The 13826-nt window shown below is 32.5% G+C and overlaps 1 protein-coding gene across 1 annotated transcript; it reads left to right on the top strand.

Moving 5' to 3' along the window:
- LOC111706938 (intraflagellar transport protein 81 homolog) lies at window positions 1–13245 on the top strand (the record flags this gene model as incomplete). Its single annotated transcript, XM_023479892.1, is given in 18 exon segments — window positions 1–32; window positions 489–589; window positions 932–1075; window positions 1816–1971; window positions 2699–2792; window positions 3365–3383; window positions 3690–3816; window positions 4084–4194; window positions 5897–5963; window positions 6441–6551; window positions 8192–8281; window positions 9208–9383; window positions 9721–9814; window positions 10070–10195; window positions 10895–11055; window positions 11576–11663; window positions 12711–12791; window positions 13037–13245. Coding segments are annotated over 18 exon segments (1949 nt in total), but the record flags the coding sequence as incomplete, so codon positions are not given.
- Window positions 13246–13826: the final 581 nt, after the last annotated feature.

Below are 13826 nucleotides of genomic sequence, written 5' to 3'. Positions count from 1 at the left end.
TAGATGCTCTTACTGGGGAACAGTTATTACAGGTAAGTATACATATACACTGTACAGTATACGTTTAATAATTATAATATCATAACATCAGATGATTTTAGTCTAACTGATGGAGAACCCTAATTACAGGTAGGCGTTCACATACATACACTGTAAAGTATGCGTTTAGTAAACGTTATGATCTCATTGCATATTGCATATTAAATGATAATGAAAACGTAATGTTTATACAATTTATAAATATCTTGAAAATGTTCCTTTAATTTGCCACAAATATAATATAATTAGAAGTATACAGTTACAAATTACAAGAATTAACCTAAATAAAAACTGAATATCATTAACTCATGCCTAGGTTTTAAATTATATAATATCCGAGATTGAACCTAAACATAAGCTGGATATAATTAACTCATGTCTAGGTTTTAAATGATTTATATCCGAGATAGAACCAAAACATAAGCTGGATATCATTAACTCATGTCTAGGTTTTAAATGATGTTATATCAGAGATAGAACCAAAACATAAGCTGGATATAAGAGAGGAACAATCTGAACAGACTACTATACGCTTGCTTGGAGCCCTCAGGTATTATATCTTAATATGATGCACTGATTTGGAATATCCTGAACAACATATATGTTCAGGTTCTTGAAATAAGAACCTCCTGAACAAATATATGTTTACGATCCTGAAGTATAAATATCCTGAACAACAAATATATGCTCAGGATACTGAAGTATAAACCACCTGAACAGCAAATATATGTTCAGGATACTAAAGTATAAACCACCTGAACAACAAATATATGTTCCGGATCCTGAACAATATTCCACCCGAACAGAAAATATATGTTCAGGATTCTGAAATATAAACCTCCTGAACAGGATCCAGAAATATAAATCTTCTGAACAACAAATATATGTTCAGGATCCTGAAGTATAAGCCTCCTGAACATCTGTCTGCACAGTTTCGTCAAGGATTGCTTCAAGGAGAGAAGCATGTAGTGTATCCTATACTAGAATGGATTTTACGAAGGATTCCAGAGTTGAAAAAACGAGCTTATCTGGCAAAGTAAGTGTTCATAACCTCTCAATATGCAATAAAGTCAATACAAAATGAGCATGACCAAGATATAAAACACCTCAGCTTATGAAGTAGGTTTTCAAAATTATGACATTTGAGGTTTCTTCAGATTCTGAGAGTAAGCTATGTCTAGAACTAGCAAGTATAGATTTGTAGTCGAGCCCTTTTTGAGAAAATTCCATGTACACTTTGTATATGTAATGAGTACGCTTAGACGGAAAAAAGGCGTCAGACTCCAAAAGTTTTCGTGAGATTATTATGCAATCCAAAATGTTTTTAGCTTTTCTTCTTAATTATTATACATCATCTGATAAATCTATGAATGTGTTTATAAATTTCAAACATTTATTAATCTTAAACGTTCATTATCTCTCAGTGATAAGTAAAAAAAAAATATGAAAAACCAAGAAACTTATTAATCGCCTCAACCTAAAATCTACTACTTACATCTTTGCAACCTGATAGTAGAAACCTTTGATATTTCATACCTTAAACTTTTGATCTGGCAGAATGCATACAGTTCGAATTATCAAAGGTGTACAACATCTGGTTGCCAAGATAGAAAGAATAGAAAATTAGAGTTTGAGGCAAGAAATCATGGTTTTATTCCAACTAATTTTTTTTAAAGCTTTATCAGCACACCCAACAAAACTTACAAAACATTTTTGGATTTAACTTTGTTTTAATCCTAAATCTATGATTAATTTAAAAATGTTATCTGGCTCCAGGTACCTGGTAAAGCTTGAAATTCCCCCGGAGGTGAGTGCTGACGTGGATGTATCCGAGGTGTACCAGCAGTACGAGCAGCTTATCACTGAGTTTACCCTGGTCCACAAGGAAAGCGAGGATATTAAGAATAGTGGATACTCTACTGCAGAACTCAGGTATGTTACTCTACTGCAGAACTCAGGCAGGTTACTCTACTGCAGATCTCAGGTAGATTACTCTACTGCAGAACTCAGGTAGGTTACTCTACTGCAGAACTCAGGTTGTTTACTCTACTGCAGAACTCAGGTAGGTTACTCTACTGCAGAACTCAGATAAGTCACTCTATTGCAGAGCTCAGTAGAGCAACCTTTACTCTACTACAGATCTCATGTAGGTTACTTTACTACAGAACTCAGGTAGGTTATTCTACTGCAGAACTCAGGTAGGTTACTCTACTGCAGAACTCAGGTATTTTCTTTCTCATTACATTTAATGTGTCTATTGTTTATAATCTTTTTCAGAGCTCCTTACTCTTCCTCTTTATTTTTCTCAAAAGCAAATACTCTTTTTCCTTATCTTTAACTTTTTATTCTCATAATGACTTTAAATTCTTCCTTCCGTGTATCCTCTGCACTAGAAGTAGTGTATCCTGAGCTGAAAACTTTAGATTGGGATATCTTTAATAACGATCATTCAATTAATCTGGAGATTAATAACAAGAGGAGATAAAGCATTATTTAATCTGGAGATTAAGAAAAAGATGAGATCAAGCATTGATCTCGATATCCACCTTTGTGAAGTTTACAGCTCTGTTCATATTTTGCAGATCCTTTCCTTCCTCAGCTTACTCAATCATAACCATCTTAAATAACGCCACAATCCTGATGTCATCTCTATGATTAGGAAGGATATAGAGGAGATGGAGAAAGAGAAAGAGATTGTGGAGCAAAGGATTGAGAGAATGCACAGAAAGGTGGAGGGAATGCCTAATATGGAGGTAGAACATTTTTTTCTTCCCATCTATACATATAATTTGTAATCTCTGTTTGGATATCTGTCTGTTTGTTTGTCCGATCATAACTTAGGAGTCCCTGAACCGAATTGTCTAAAATTTTGATTGAGGAACTCGAGAGAACCACGGGAATGTTTTTAGCTTGGTTTTGAGTGTGTCGACTTTTATAGCAAAAATTTAGTAACCTGGGCAGTTCCCAAGCTAGTCAAATATAGCGATTTAAGAGTAGAATGTATGCTGAAAGATTAAGTTTATTGCAGTATATTGATTGAGAAGGAGAAGGAGTATATTAAAGGATAATATATCTAGATAATGCTGGAGGTTGAGGATATAAACGAAGAAGGAGTATATTAAAGGATAATATATCTAGATAATGCTGGAGGTTGAGGATATAAACGGAGAAGGAGTATATTAAAGGATAATATATATCTAGATAATGCTGGAGGTTGAGGATATAAACGGAGAAGGAGTATATTAAAGGATAATATATATCTAGATAATGCTGGAGGTTGAGGATATAAACGGAGAAGGAGTATGTTAAAGGATGATATATCTAGATAATGCTGGAGGTTGAGGGTATAGAAGTAGAAGGAGTATATTAAAGGATAATATATCTAGATAATGCTGGTGGTTGGAGGTATAGAAGGAGAAGGAGTATATTAAAGGATAATATATATAGATAATGCTGGAGGTTGAGGGTATAGAAGTAGAAGGAGTATATTAAAGGATAATATATCTAGATAATGCTGGAGGTTTAGGGTATAGAAGTAGAAGGAGTATATTAAAGGATGATATATCTAGATAATGCTGGAGGTTGAGGGTATAGAAGTAGAAGGAGTATATTAAAAGATATAATATATCTAGATAATACTGGAGGTTGAGGTAGGAGGTTAAGAATGCAGAAGGAGAAGGAGAAGGAGCTACAGAATCAAAGGATTGAGCAGAGAACTGCTATAAACCATTGCAAGCAGAGAATACACAGGCTGGAGCTCCAGCTTAATGATCTCAGGTTCAAATTATAGTATTCGCTTTAAAAGGGGCAGTTTGCGTTTTTCGAAAAGTTACGAAGAAAGTCAATGTCTGGGACTTGGGTCGGGATTTTCTAAAAAACGTATTATGATCAGTTTTTTTTTCTGGAAACAGGCTGAACAGCACCAGGAAACGAAGGCTAAACAAATAGGTTTAATTTTGCGACGTTGTTTTTGGCATATGGGCTTGTAAAATGACCATAAATGTAAAAAAAATTTCTCTTTAACATAGAATCTTTTATTTATAGACAAGCCGGAGTTGGAGCTACCCCTGAAGGTTTATTACAGAAACTAGAAGAGGAAACTAAAGTAAATGTTTACATCGTAACTGAGAAACTACCTCAGGAAATAGAAACAAGGTAAACCATTCAAATAAAAATACATTTTTCACGGACAAAAATAGAAAGTTTTCTAACTTGCATTGTTCTCTCAATCTAAATACTTAATTGCTTCTTTTTTCGACAAATAATTTAGCAAACCATTATAATTATTTGCAACTACTTTACTGGGAAGTTATAGGGAATTTTACTTTACCAAGGGTTCCCAAGAACAATTTTGCCTACAAAAAACAAGAGCTCAGCGAAATTGGTCGATGGAAACCGTGGTTAAGTAATAACTATTTATAACACTATTATTTTGGTTCGCTCTGGACAAAATTAAATCTGAAAAGGCTTGAACCTTCTCGATAAAGAGAAAATTTCTGTCCAAAAACGTTGTAGCCTAGCACGTCGTGCCAAATTAATAGTGATAGGCAATTTTCTAAAACTTTCGTGTACTAGTCTTATTTTAATGGCTATTTCTATGTCAAATAAGCTTTGAAACAAAGCAGAGTCAGAATATAAAGTTGATTTCAATTTGATTTTCATTTCAATTGAAAAAAATATTTTGGAAATATCCTAAATGTTATGGAGAAATCCGGGAACCAATTTAAAACTTTATACCACACGTGCTATGGTGTACAGCTAATTTAACTTTAAAGCACGATGATTACTCAATAGCACGTTTATTATGAAATTCACGATGAAGTGAGTAAGAATGATAAAGTACACAATAGTTTCATAAAGTTTTAAAGATTTTTTTACCATTTCATTTTTACTTGGTTAACTTGAATAGAACACAATTTTTCTACTCAAAAACTCTTCAGAATAAAATAAATTGGTCAACCATATTTATAATTTCATGCTTTTCAAATATAGATTCTGAAGTTTTCAATAATATTTTGTAAGAGGTTTAAAAAAACTGTAGAATTAAGCAATGTTTGCGAAAAGTAACCTGAACTGGGAACTTTTGAATAGTGGATATCGGGATTAATGCTTGATCCTCTCTTTTTCTTAATCTCCAGAGCTTGGAACTTTAGAATGGTGGATATCGAGATTAATGCTAAATCCTCTCTTTTTCTTAATCTCGAGACTAACTTAATCTTGTATTTGTATCCTGAAAAGTGTGTAAAATTCAACCAATCAGGTTTTTGATTTTTCTCTCTATATCAAAAAAAAGAGTGGATTAAGCAAGAAATCAAAAGTGTCCACATTGGATATTCGGATTAAGCATTCGTGATAAATAGTCTCCCATTCTAAAGTTCCCAGCTCAGATTATTTAATGCTTGTTCTCCTGTTGTTATAAATTTCCAGATTAATTAACCAATCGGGATTAAGGATATCCCAATCTAAAGTTTTCAGCTCTGAGCTGAAAACTTTAGAATGATGGATATCGAGATTAATGCTTGATCCTCTCTTTGTCTTAATATCGAGACTAATCTAATCTTGTTTTGTATCCTGAAAAGTGTATAAAATTTTACTAATTAGAGTCGCGTATAAAAAGCCGATAAATTTGAAATTTTGATGCCATTTAAGATTAATATACAAAAACGGGAGGGACTCTCTGATTTAAAAAACCGGTTTTTGATTTTTCTCTACTTTATCCAAGAAAGAGTGGTTTAAGAAGAAAATCAAAAGTGTGTCCATTGGATACTCAGATTAGGTAATCGGGATTAAGGATATCTCATTCTAAAGTTTTCAGCTTTGAGTGGTTTTTAGCTCAATGTGAATTATCAATTTTTAGACGCGCCGCTGTAGACAGCCTCCAACGAGTTCTTAATCAGCCGGCTCTTGGAGCAGATGATATTGCGGTATAAATAGTTTAAACAGAATAAACAGATTAAACAGATTAAACAGATTAAACAGATTAACCGGATTAAACAGATTAAACAGATTTAGCGGATTAAACAGATCAAACAGATTAAACAGTTTAAACAAATCCAACAGATCAAACAGATTAAACAGATCAAATGGATTAAACAGATTAAACAGATTAAATTGATTAAACCAATTAAACAGATTAAACAGATTAAACAGATTAAAATTCTGTTCGAAAAAACTTAAAGCATTTGAAATAAATGTATAAGAGTATGATAGGAATATCTCACAAAGGAACTGAATTCTTGCAACAAACTCAAATTTTCTAATCTCTATTTCAACCTTTGATATTTCAAACTTATTTGTACAAAATTTCATAGTCAAACAAGAAGTTCGTAACTTTAGAAATATTTCAGTCATATTTCTTCTAAAATTGTATGTTTAGATATATTCCAATTTTTTATTGTTAGAACCTAGAATCTCGGATCCGAGAAATGAATGAGGAGATTAAAGAAATCTTGAACAATAAAAACGTATCTAATGACCCTATGGAGGATAAGCTGACCCTTTTCAGACAACAGGTATTCGCCAAACCAAAAACAGATGAACATGTTAAACGTACACGTTAAACGTTAAATGTTAAATGTTAAATGTTAAATGTTAAATGATAAATGTTAAATGTTAAATGTTAAATGTTAAATGTTAAATGTTAAATGTTAAATGCTAAATGTTAAATGTTAAATGTTAAATGCTAAAAGTTAAAGATTAAACATTAAACGTTAAACGTTAAACATCAAACATTAAACGTTAAACATCAAACATTAAACGTTAAACGTTAAACATCAAACATTAAACGTTAAACGTTAAACATCAAACATTGAACGTTAAGCGTATGCAAGCGTAATTTAAACTGATTTTACAGTCCATTTAAGTAAAATTTGGTTTCAAATCTTGTTTGTTGTCAAGTTGTCAAACACCAACATTTTCATTTCTTTCTTTTATTTGTTTTTAAAAATTAAAAATAATATAGAAAAGATATTTTTACCAACACTACTTTTTATTCTTGAATAATTTCTTTCTTTTTCAACAAGAACAATTCTTTCATTCTTTGACTACTCCTCAATTTCTTTTGAATAATCCTCTATTTTTTTTTAAATAATCCTTTATTACTTTTAAATATCTAGCCTTTAAATTAATTGTGAACATGTTCTCTTTGTGTACATCGTAAAACAAAACAAAAATAGTTCGCGGATTTTCACAAAAAATTTCGTGGGTTTTTTAAAAATTTTCAAAAATTTAATGAAGATCAAAATTTGATGGAGACAAATATTTGAAATTTTGATCATTCATAAACCTTCCCTGGGGTCCCTAGATGTCCCACAAAAAATTTGGGCCCGATCGGTTCAGACGTTTTGACGTTTATTGGATACAAACAAACAGACAGACAAACAAACAAACAGACAGACAAGCCAAATTTATATATAGATTCTCTATTTCTTTTGACTAATCCTCTATTTCTTCTGAATAATCCTCAATTTCTTTTGGATAATTTTCTATTTCTTTTAAATTTCTTTTGAATAATCCTCAATTTCTTTTGAATAATTCTCTACTTCTTTTGACTAATCCTTTATTTCTTTTGACTAATCCTCTATTTCTTTTAAATAATTCTCTATTTCTTTTGACTAATCCTCAATTTATTTTGATTAATCCTCAATTTCTTTTGAATAATTCTCTATTTCTTTTCAATTCCTTTTGTATAATCCTCAATTTTTTTTTGAATAATCCTCTATTTCTTTTGACTAATCCTATATTTATTTAAAAATAATCTTTATTACTTTTGAATAATTCTCAATTTCTTTTGACTAATCCTTTATTTATTTTGATTAATCCTAAATTTCTTTTGAATAATTCTCTATTTCTTTTCAATTTTGTTTTGAATAATCCTAGATTTCTTTTGATAATCCTATATTTCTTTGGAATAAGACTCTATTTCTTTCGTGCTAATCATCTATTTCTTATGAATAATCTTCTCCTTTCTCTTTTCTTCCAAAGTCGTATCTTACTTTTTTCTTTTAAATAGCAATGAATTAAAAAACTGGGCTGTGTGTGTGTCAGTAAGTGTGAGTGAGTGCCGCGTGTATGTGTGTGAAAATTTGCAAGATTTCAAATAAACATTAAACTAACTTTTTTTTTTTTGTGATTACAATCTTGTTTTATCAAGGCGGCGATTATTCGGCGGAAGAAAGAAACTACGGCGGAGAAATTAACTGATGTAAGAACTAACCTGGCGAATATTGAAGAGGAAATACAGGTATACTTTTCTTTGCAACTACGTTATGTCCTAAACCAAGTGAGGTATTATAATTCTTTTAAAAAGCAATTGAAGAATAGAAAATAATTGCAGTTCATATGATCTGTAAAACATGAAAAATACATTGTTTTGTTATTTTTCAATACCACCCAGTACCATTGCACATAGAATTAATACATTTTTAAAGATGCAAGTAAATGAAACTGTTTTTAAGGTTTGCACGTTAACTCTATTTCGTTAAATACGCGTGTGAACTCTGTACATATTAGCTCTATTTTAAAGAGAAAAGCATTCAAGTGGAATTCTTGTGTTTTAAACTACGCGCGGGAACTCTATACATATTAACTCTATTTCAAGAGAAAAGATCTCACGTAGAATTCTTATTCACTACTCTACGCATGTGTACTGTGTACTCCATAATTATTATCTCTATTTCAAGGAGAAAAGGTCTCAAGTAGAATTCTTATGCACTCATCTACGCATGTGTACTGTGTACTCTATAATTATTATCTCTATTTCAAGGAAAAAAGATCTCAAGTAGAATCCTTATGCACTCATCTACGTGTGTCCTGTTTACTCTATAATTATTAACTCTATTTCAAGGAGAAAAGAGCTCAAGTAGAATCCTTATGCACTCATCTACGTGTGTACTGTGTACTCTATACTTATTAACTCTATTTCAAGGAGAAAAGGTCTCAAGTAGAATCCTTATGCACTCATCTACGTGTGTACTGTTTACTCTATACATATTAACTCTATTTCAAGAGAAAAGATCTCAAGTAGAATCCTTATGCACTCATCTACGTGTGTACTGTTTACTCTATACTTATTAACTCTTTTTCAAGGAGAAAAGGTCTCAAGTAGAATCCTTATGCACTCATCTACGTGTGTACTGTTTACTCTATACTTATTAACTCTATTTCAAGGAGAAAAGATCTCAAGTAGAATCGTTTGCTGGAGAAACAATTCTCCGAGGCGAAGAGTTCAAGAAGTACGTCAACTCTCTCCGGGAGAAGAGTAACATTTATAAGCAGAGAAGAACTGAACTCTCTGATCTGAAAGCTGAATACGGAGTTCTAGAGAGGACCACAGAGATTCTCAAGTAATTATATTTGCATTATAAATATATATAAAAATTATAGTCCATTTTATAAGGTATTATCCGATTAAAAACAGTATGAATTCAATTAAAGTGTCTCTATGAATCAGATTTGTGGATTCAAGCATTAGAGCCAGAAATTGAAATTGACAAGACTGATCGATCTTTTCAACTACAGTAGAGCGACGTTACTCAAATAATGGATTAAGCTTATACCAATGCATTGTGATCTTGCAAGTAACTTTTTAAATTGAGGGTATCTTAAAATTATGACTTTACAGTCCCTTTACATTGTGTTTCAAATGATAGTAATGCTTGCTCAACCATATTATTTGCTTAGGTCTCGAGAGGAGGGTCTACTCCAACACCTTGCTGTTCAGGAGTCAGAGCAGGGGGTAGCAGGGGTTAGGGAGACTAGACAGAACCTAGAGAATGTAAGTCGAGAGGGTAGGGTGGGGGGCAGGGGGAGGGCCACCAGGAGCACTAGAAGAACATAACTAAATAGTTTAGTGGTCACTAATCAGTGGGCACATGGGGGAAAAATATATGACAGAACAGATGATCAAACATATGATAATTATGTGAACAGGGATAAAACCTATAAAATGTTGCAATTTAAGTATAAGGAAGGAACTAATTAAAATTTAAAAAAAAAGATTTTATTGAAAATCCTAAATCTCTGTATCCAGGTTGCTACGGAGAAGGCTAGTTTGGATGAGAAGAAAGGAGAAACCCTGGAAGATATGTCTAGAATGGTTCATCAACTTACCCTCAAAATATCGGAGAGAAAGGCCAGACTAGCACCGATTATAAAGGTAATATCTATACAAATCTTGAAATCATTTAAAAAAGGCCAAACTAATCCTAATTGTCTAATCCGATAATTTTACTAAATGTAAAAATATAACCAATCCACGTGGATTTAACGGGTTTGTCAATATTCTAGAAAGTTGTGACTTTCAAACACAATTTGTTCAATTAAACATAATATTTTTTAGCCTTTTTTAAAAATACTTTTTTGTCGGCATATCCATTTTGATCGACAAGTATAAACAAACAAGTTTAAAGAATGTCTAATTAAAATATATGTGGAGATGATTTTAGAAAACTAGTGTCATCAGCAAATTATAGATTAGTAAAAAAAGACGTTGCTAAAGGCAAATCGTTTATGTATATGTTTAATTAAAAACCAAAACGCATATGATTTCAAATAGAAGAAACCGAATGCCTCTAACTCTGGTTAGTCCGGGATGAATGGCATCAAAACAATTACTAAACTTCTTTAACATGATGTGATGCATTTTCAATTGTTTTAACTCTACGTAATTTGCATTTTTATTCTTAAAGGGACTGTTCGTCTGATTTCAATTGAACCTTCATGCCAAGATGACCATACCTGATTAACAGCGGTATCCTTGAAACCTTAATCTGATTAAAAATCAACCATTGTCATCTTTGGAAGGAGGTTCACTTGAAATTACGCTCACAGTCCCTTTAAAAGTCCATAAATATAGGAGCTTCGTCCGTTGCGTCAGCAGAACCAAGATCTTCAGATGGATTATGACGAAAAGAAAAGTACATATGATTCCACCGCTCTTCAGCTACAAACCAACATGGCGAAGGTTGAGATCGAAGTCAAAAAGATGAGAGAAGAGATTCAAACGGCAGAAACTAGGTTAGCGGACACTTTTACATATTTTCTTGTCTTAAACTCCTCTACTTCTATCCTAGGTTCAACTCCTCTACTTCTATCCTAGATTCAACTCCTCTACTTTTATCCTAAATTCAACTTCTCTACTTCTATCCTAGGTTCAACTCCTCTACTTCTATCATAGGTTCAACTCCTAACTTCTATCCTAGATTCAACTTCTCTACTTCTATCCTAGGTTCAACTCTTCTACTTACATCCTATAGGTCCAACTACTCTACTCCTATCCAAGGTTCAATTCCTCCACTCTTATCCTAAGTTCAATTCCTCCACTCTTATCCTGGGGTTCAATTCCTCTAATCCTATCCTAGGTTCAATTTCTCCACTATCATCCTGGGTTCAACTTCTCTTATCCTATCCAGATTCAATACCTCCACTCCTATCCTAGGTTCAACTCCTTTACTCCTTTCTTAGATCTACATATTTTAATTACATATTTACATTTACAATATTTTTTTAAAATTTGAATTTGATTTTTTTTCTTCAGGTTTCATGTGTTTGAAACTCAGAGTAAATACCTAGAAGCATGGCAGGATACTGTAGCTCTGGAGATGAAACTTTATGTTTCAAACAAGGTATTTATCCGGAATCTGGAAGGATTAAAATATATTGGTTTGCGGATTACGCATGGGCACTTGTAGGGATTAAACAAAATTATCTTTAAGGTTCGAACAAGAAACTAGGTTCAAACAAGGTACAAGGTATAAACAATGTATCTGCAAGGTTACAAGGTTCAAACAAGGTACAAGGTTCAAACAAGGTATCTGCAGTAAGGTTACAAGGTTCAAACAAGGTACAAAGGTAAAAGGTTCAAACAAGGTACAATTTTCACACAAAGAAAAAGGTTCAAACAAGGTATCTGAAAGGTTACAAGGTTCAAACAAGGCTCAAGTTAAAACAAGGTACAAAGTTTAAGCAAGCAAGGTACAAGGTTCAACAACTGTAAGAATTAAACAAGGTGAATTGAAAGTGTGAAAAAGGTACTTGCATGGATTTAAAACATGGTACATGTAAGAATTATCCAGGTATTAGCAAGGATAATCAGTGTACTGCTATCTGTATACACGTCACATGGATTTAAACTGCGTTTCAAGTTATTATGCAATTGTACATTTTTAAATTCTGACGCAGAAACTAGTTTTTCAAAATCATTATTTTACAAAAAAAGTTTTCAATCAGGTTTTTAAATATGTATACAAATTTTTGTGTACTTGAGTTGTACACAATATAACTTTGTACATTTGTAATTGAAAAGGTTAAGTTTTCCAGTAAATATAAGTATTCTGAAGTCATTTTATAAATAAATTGTAAATATTTTTAATTTTTAAATCTATTTTGCAAATAATGATTAAAATGTTAATTTTTTAAAAACATTTTTTAATCATAAAAAGTCATTTTTTGTAAAAAACTATTTTTACAATTTTTTCTCCCTTTCAGTAATCTTAAAAACCGATTAGCATAATAATTTTAACCGCAGAAGCGTCCGGCATTCTAGGATTTTACCAATATAACCTCTTTTATTTTACCGATTATTACTTGTTATTTAAAGCTTTCAACCAGAAAGTTGTATTATAAAAAATTATATTTAAACAAATTAAATTATTTCTTCTTCTGTTTTCTAGCCTGAAGATCGTAAAAGATGTTTGAGAGAAAGATTTCTTAAAATAATTTCTGACGGAGAAAAACGAAGCAAGGCTCTGAAGGTATCACACTTTCTAATATTTAAATCATATTGTACATTTTATTTATCAGTCAAGTCAAGGGTGGTGTGTTGCTCCACTGTCCCCCCTCCTCACAGCGCCCCGGCATTAGTATAAAGCCCTTACATTTTACAGTGTTCAAATACAATATTAATGTAAACAATTTCTTTCTTTTAATTCCCGCTAACCTTCAAAATGTTCTCCAGGTTTTTATTCTTGAGTTGATTTGATAATAAATATTTTGACAGGACGAGCAAAGAGCAGTGAGAGAGGCAGTCACCGACAACACGAACCAGACCAGGATGTGGGGGGACCTGGAGAAGCTGTTCATCTGTAAGAAGGAGTGTGCGGAGAGGGGTCCAGGGGGGAACAGTGGAACGGTTCTTATTGCTCCTGGAACTGAGACCCTGGTTCTCTAGGAACAGTTCTTTTTTTCTCCAGGAACTGAGACCCTGGTCCTCTATAAGCGAGAAACTCAAAGAAACAATTAACCGGGTTTTTCTTGATTAATGATGATGAGCAAATCCTTTTAGATATCTCTTAGTGGATAGTTTTATTCACTTTTAGAACATTCTTTTTTCCATTCTTTGGGCGCTAATTTCCGTATGTAACGAATAAATTTTACGTAACTTCAGTGATCGTTATATGATCTTGTTCCATCCATCGCAGAATATTTACAATTTTTGTATCACCATGCATTTAATTACAGATTAACCGCCAAAGCGAGAGGTTCATAGTCATGTCTAAACATATATAAAATTCAATTCGAAATCCTATTAGGAAACGCACCTAATCCGATTACCCGGAAGGGAAGCTAAAACTACCTATAAAAGTATCTTAATTCTTGTAATGTGTCATGAAACCAACTGGGCTTTAAATTTCATAAAGGCTACAAATAGATTGTTTCTTCACACGCCTGGGTTGGATTGGATTGGATTGGATTGGATTGGATTGGATTGGATTGGATTGGATTGGATCGGATCGGATCGGATCGGATCGGATCGGATCGGATCGGATCGGATCGGATCGGATTGGATT

The sequence above is a fragment of the Eurytemora carolleeae genome, unplaced genomic scaffold (genome assembly GCF_000591075.1).
Source record: "Eurytemora carolleeae unplaced genomic scaffold, Eaff_2.0 scaffold468, whole genome shotgun sequence".
NCBI lineage: Eukaryota > Metazoa > Arthropoda > Copepoda > Calanoida > Temoridae > Eurytemora > Eurytemora carolleeae.
Note: the sequence above shows the minus strand (reverse complement) of the source record. Positions and strands in the feature narration are given on the sequence as shown.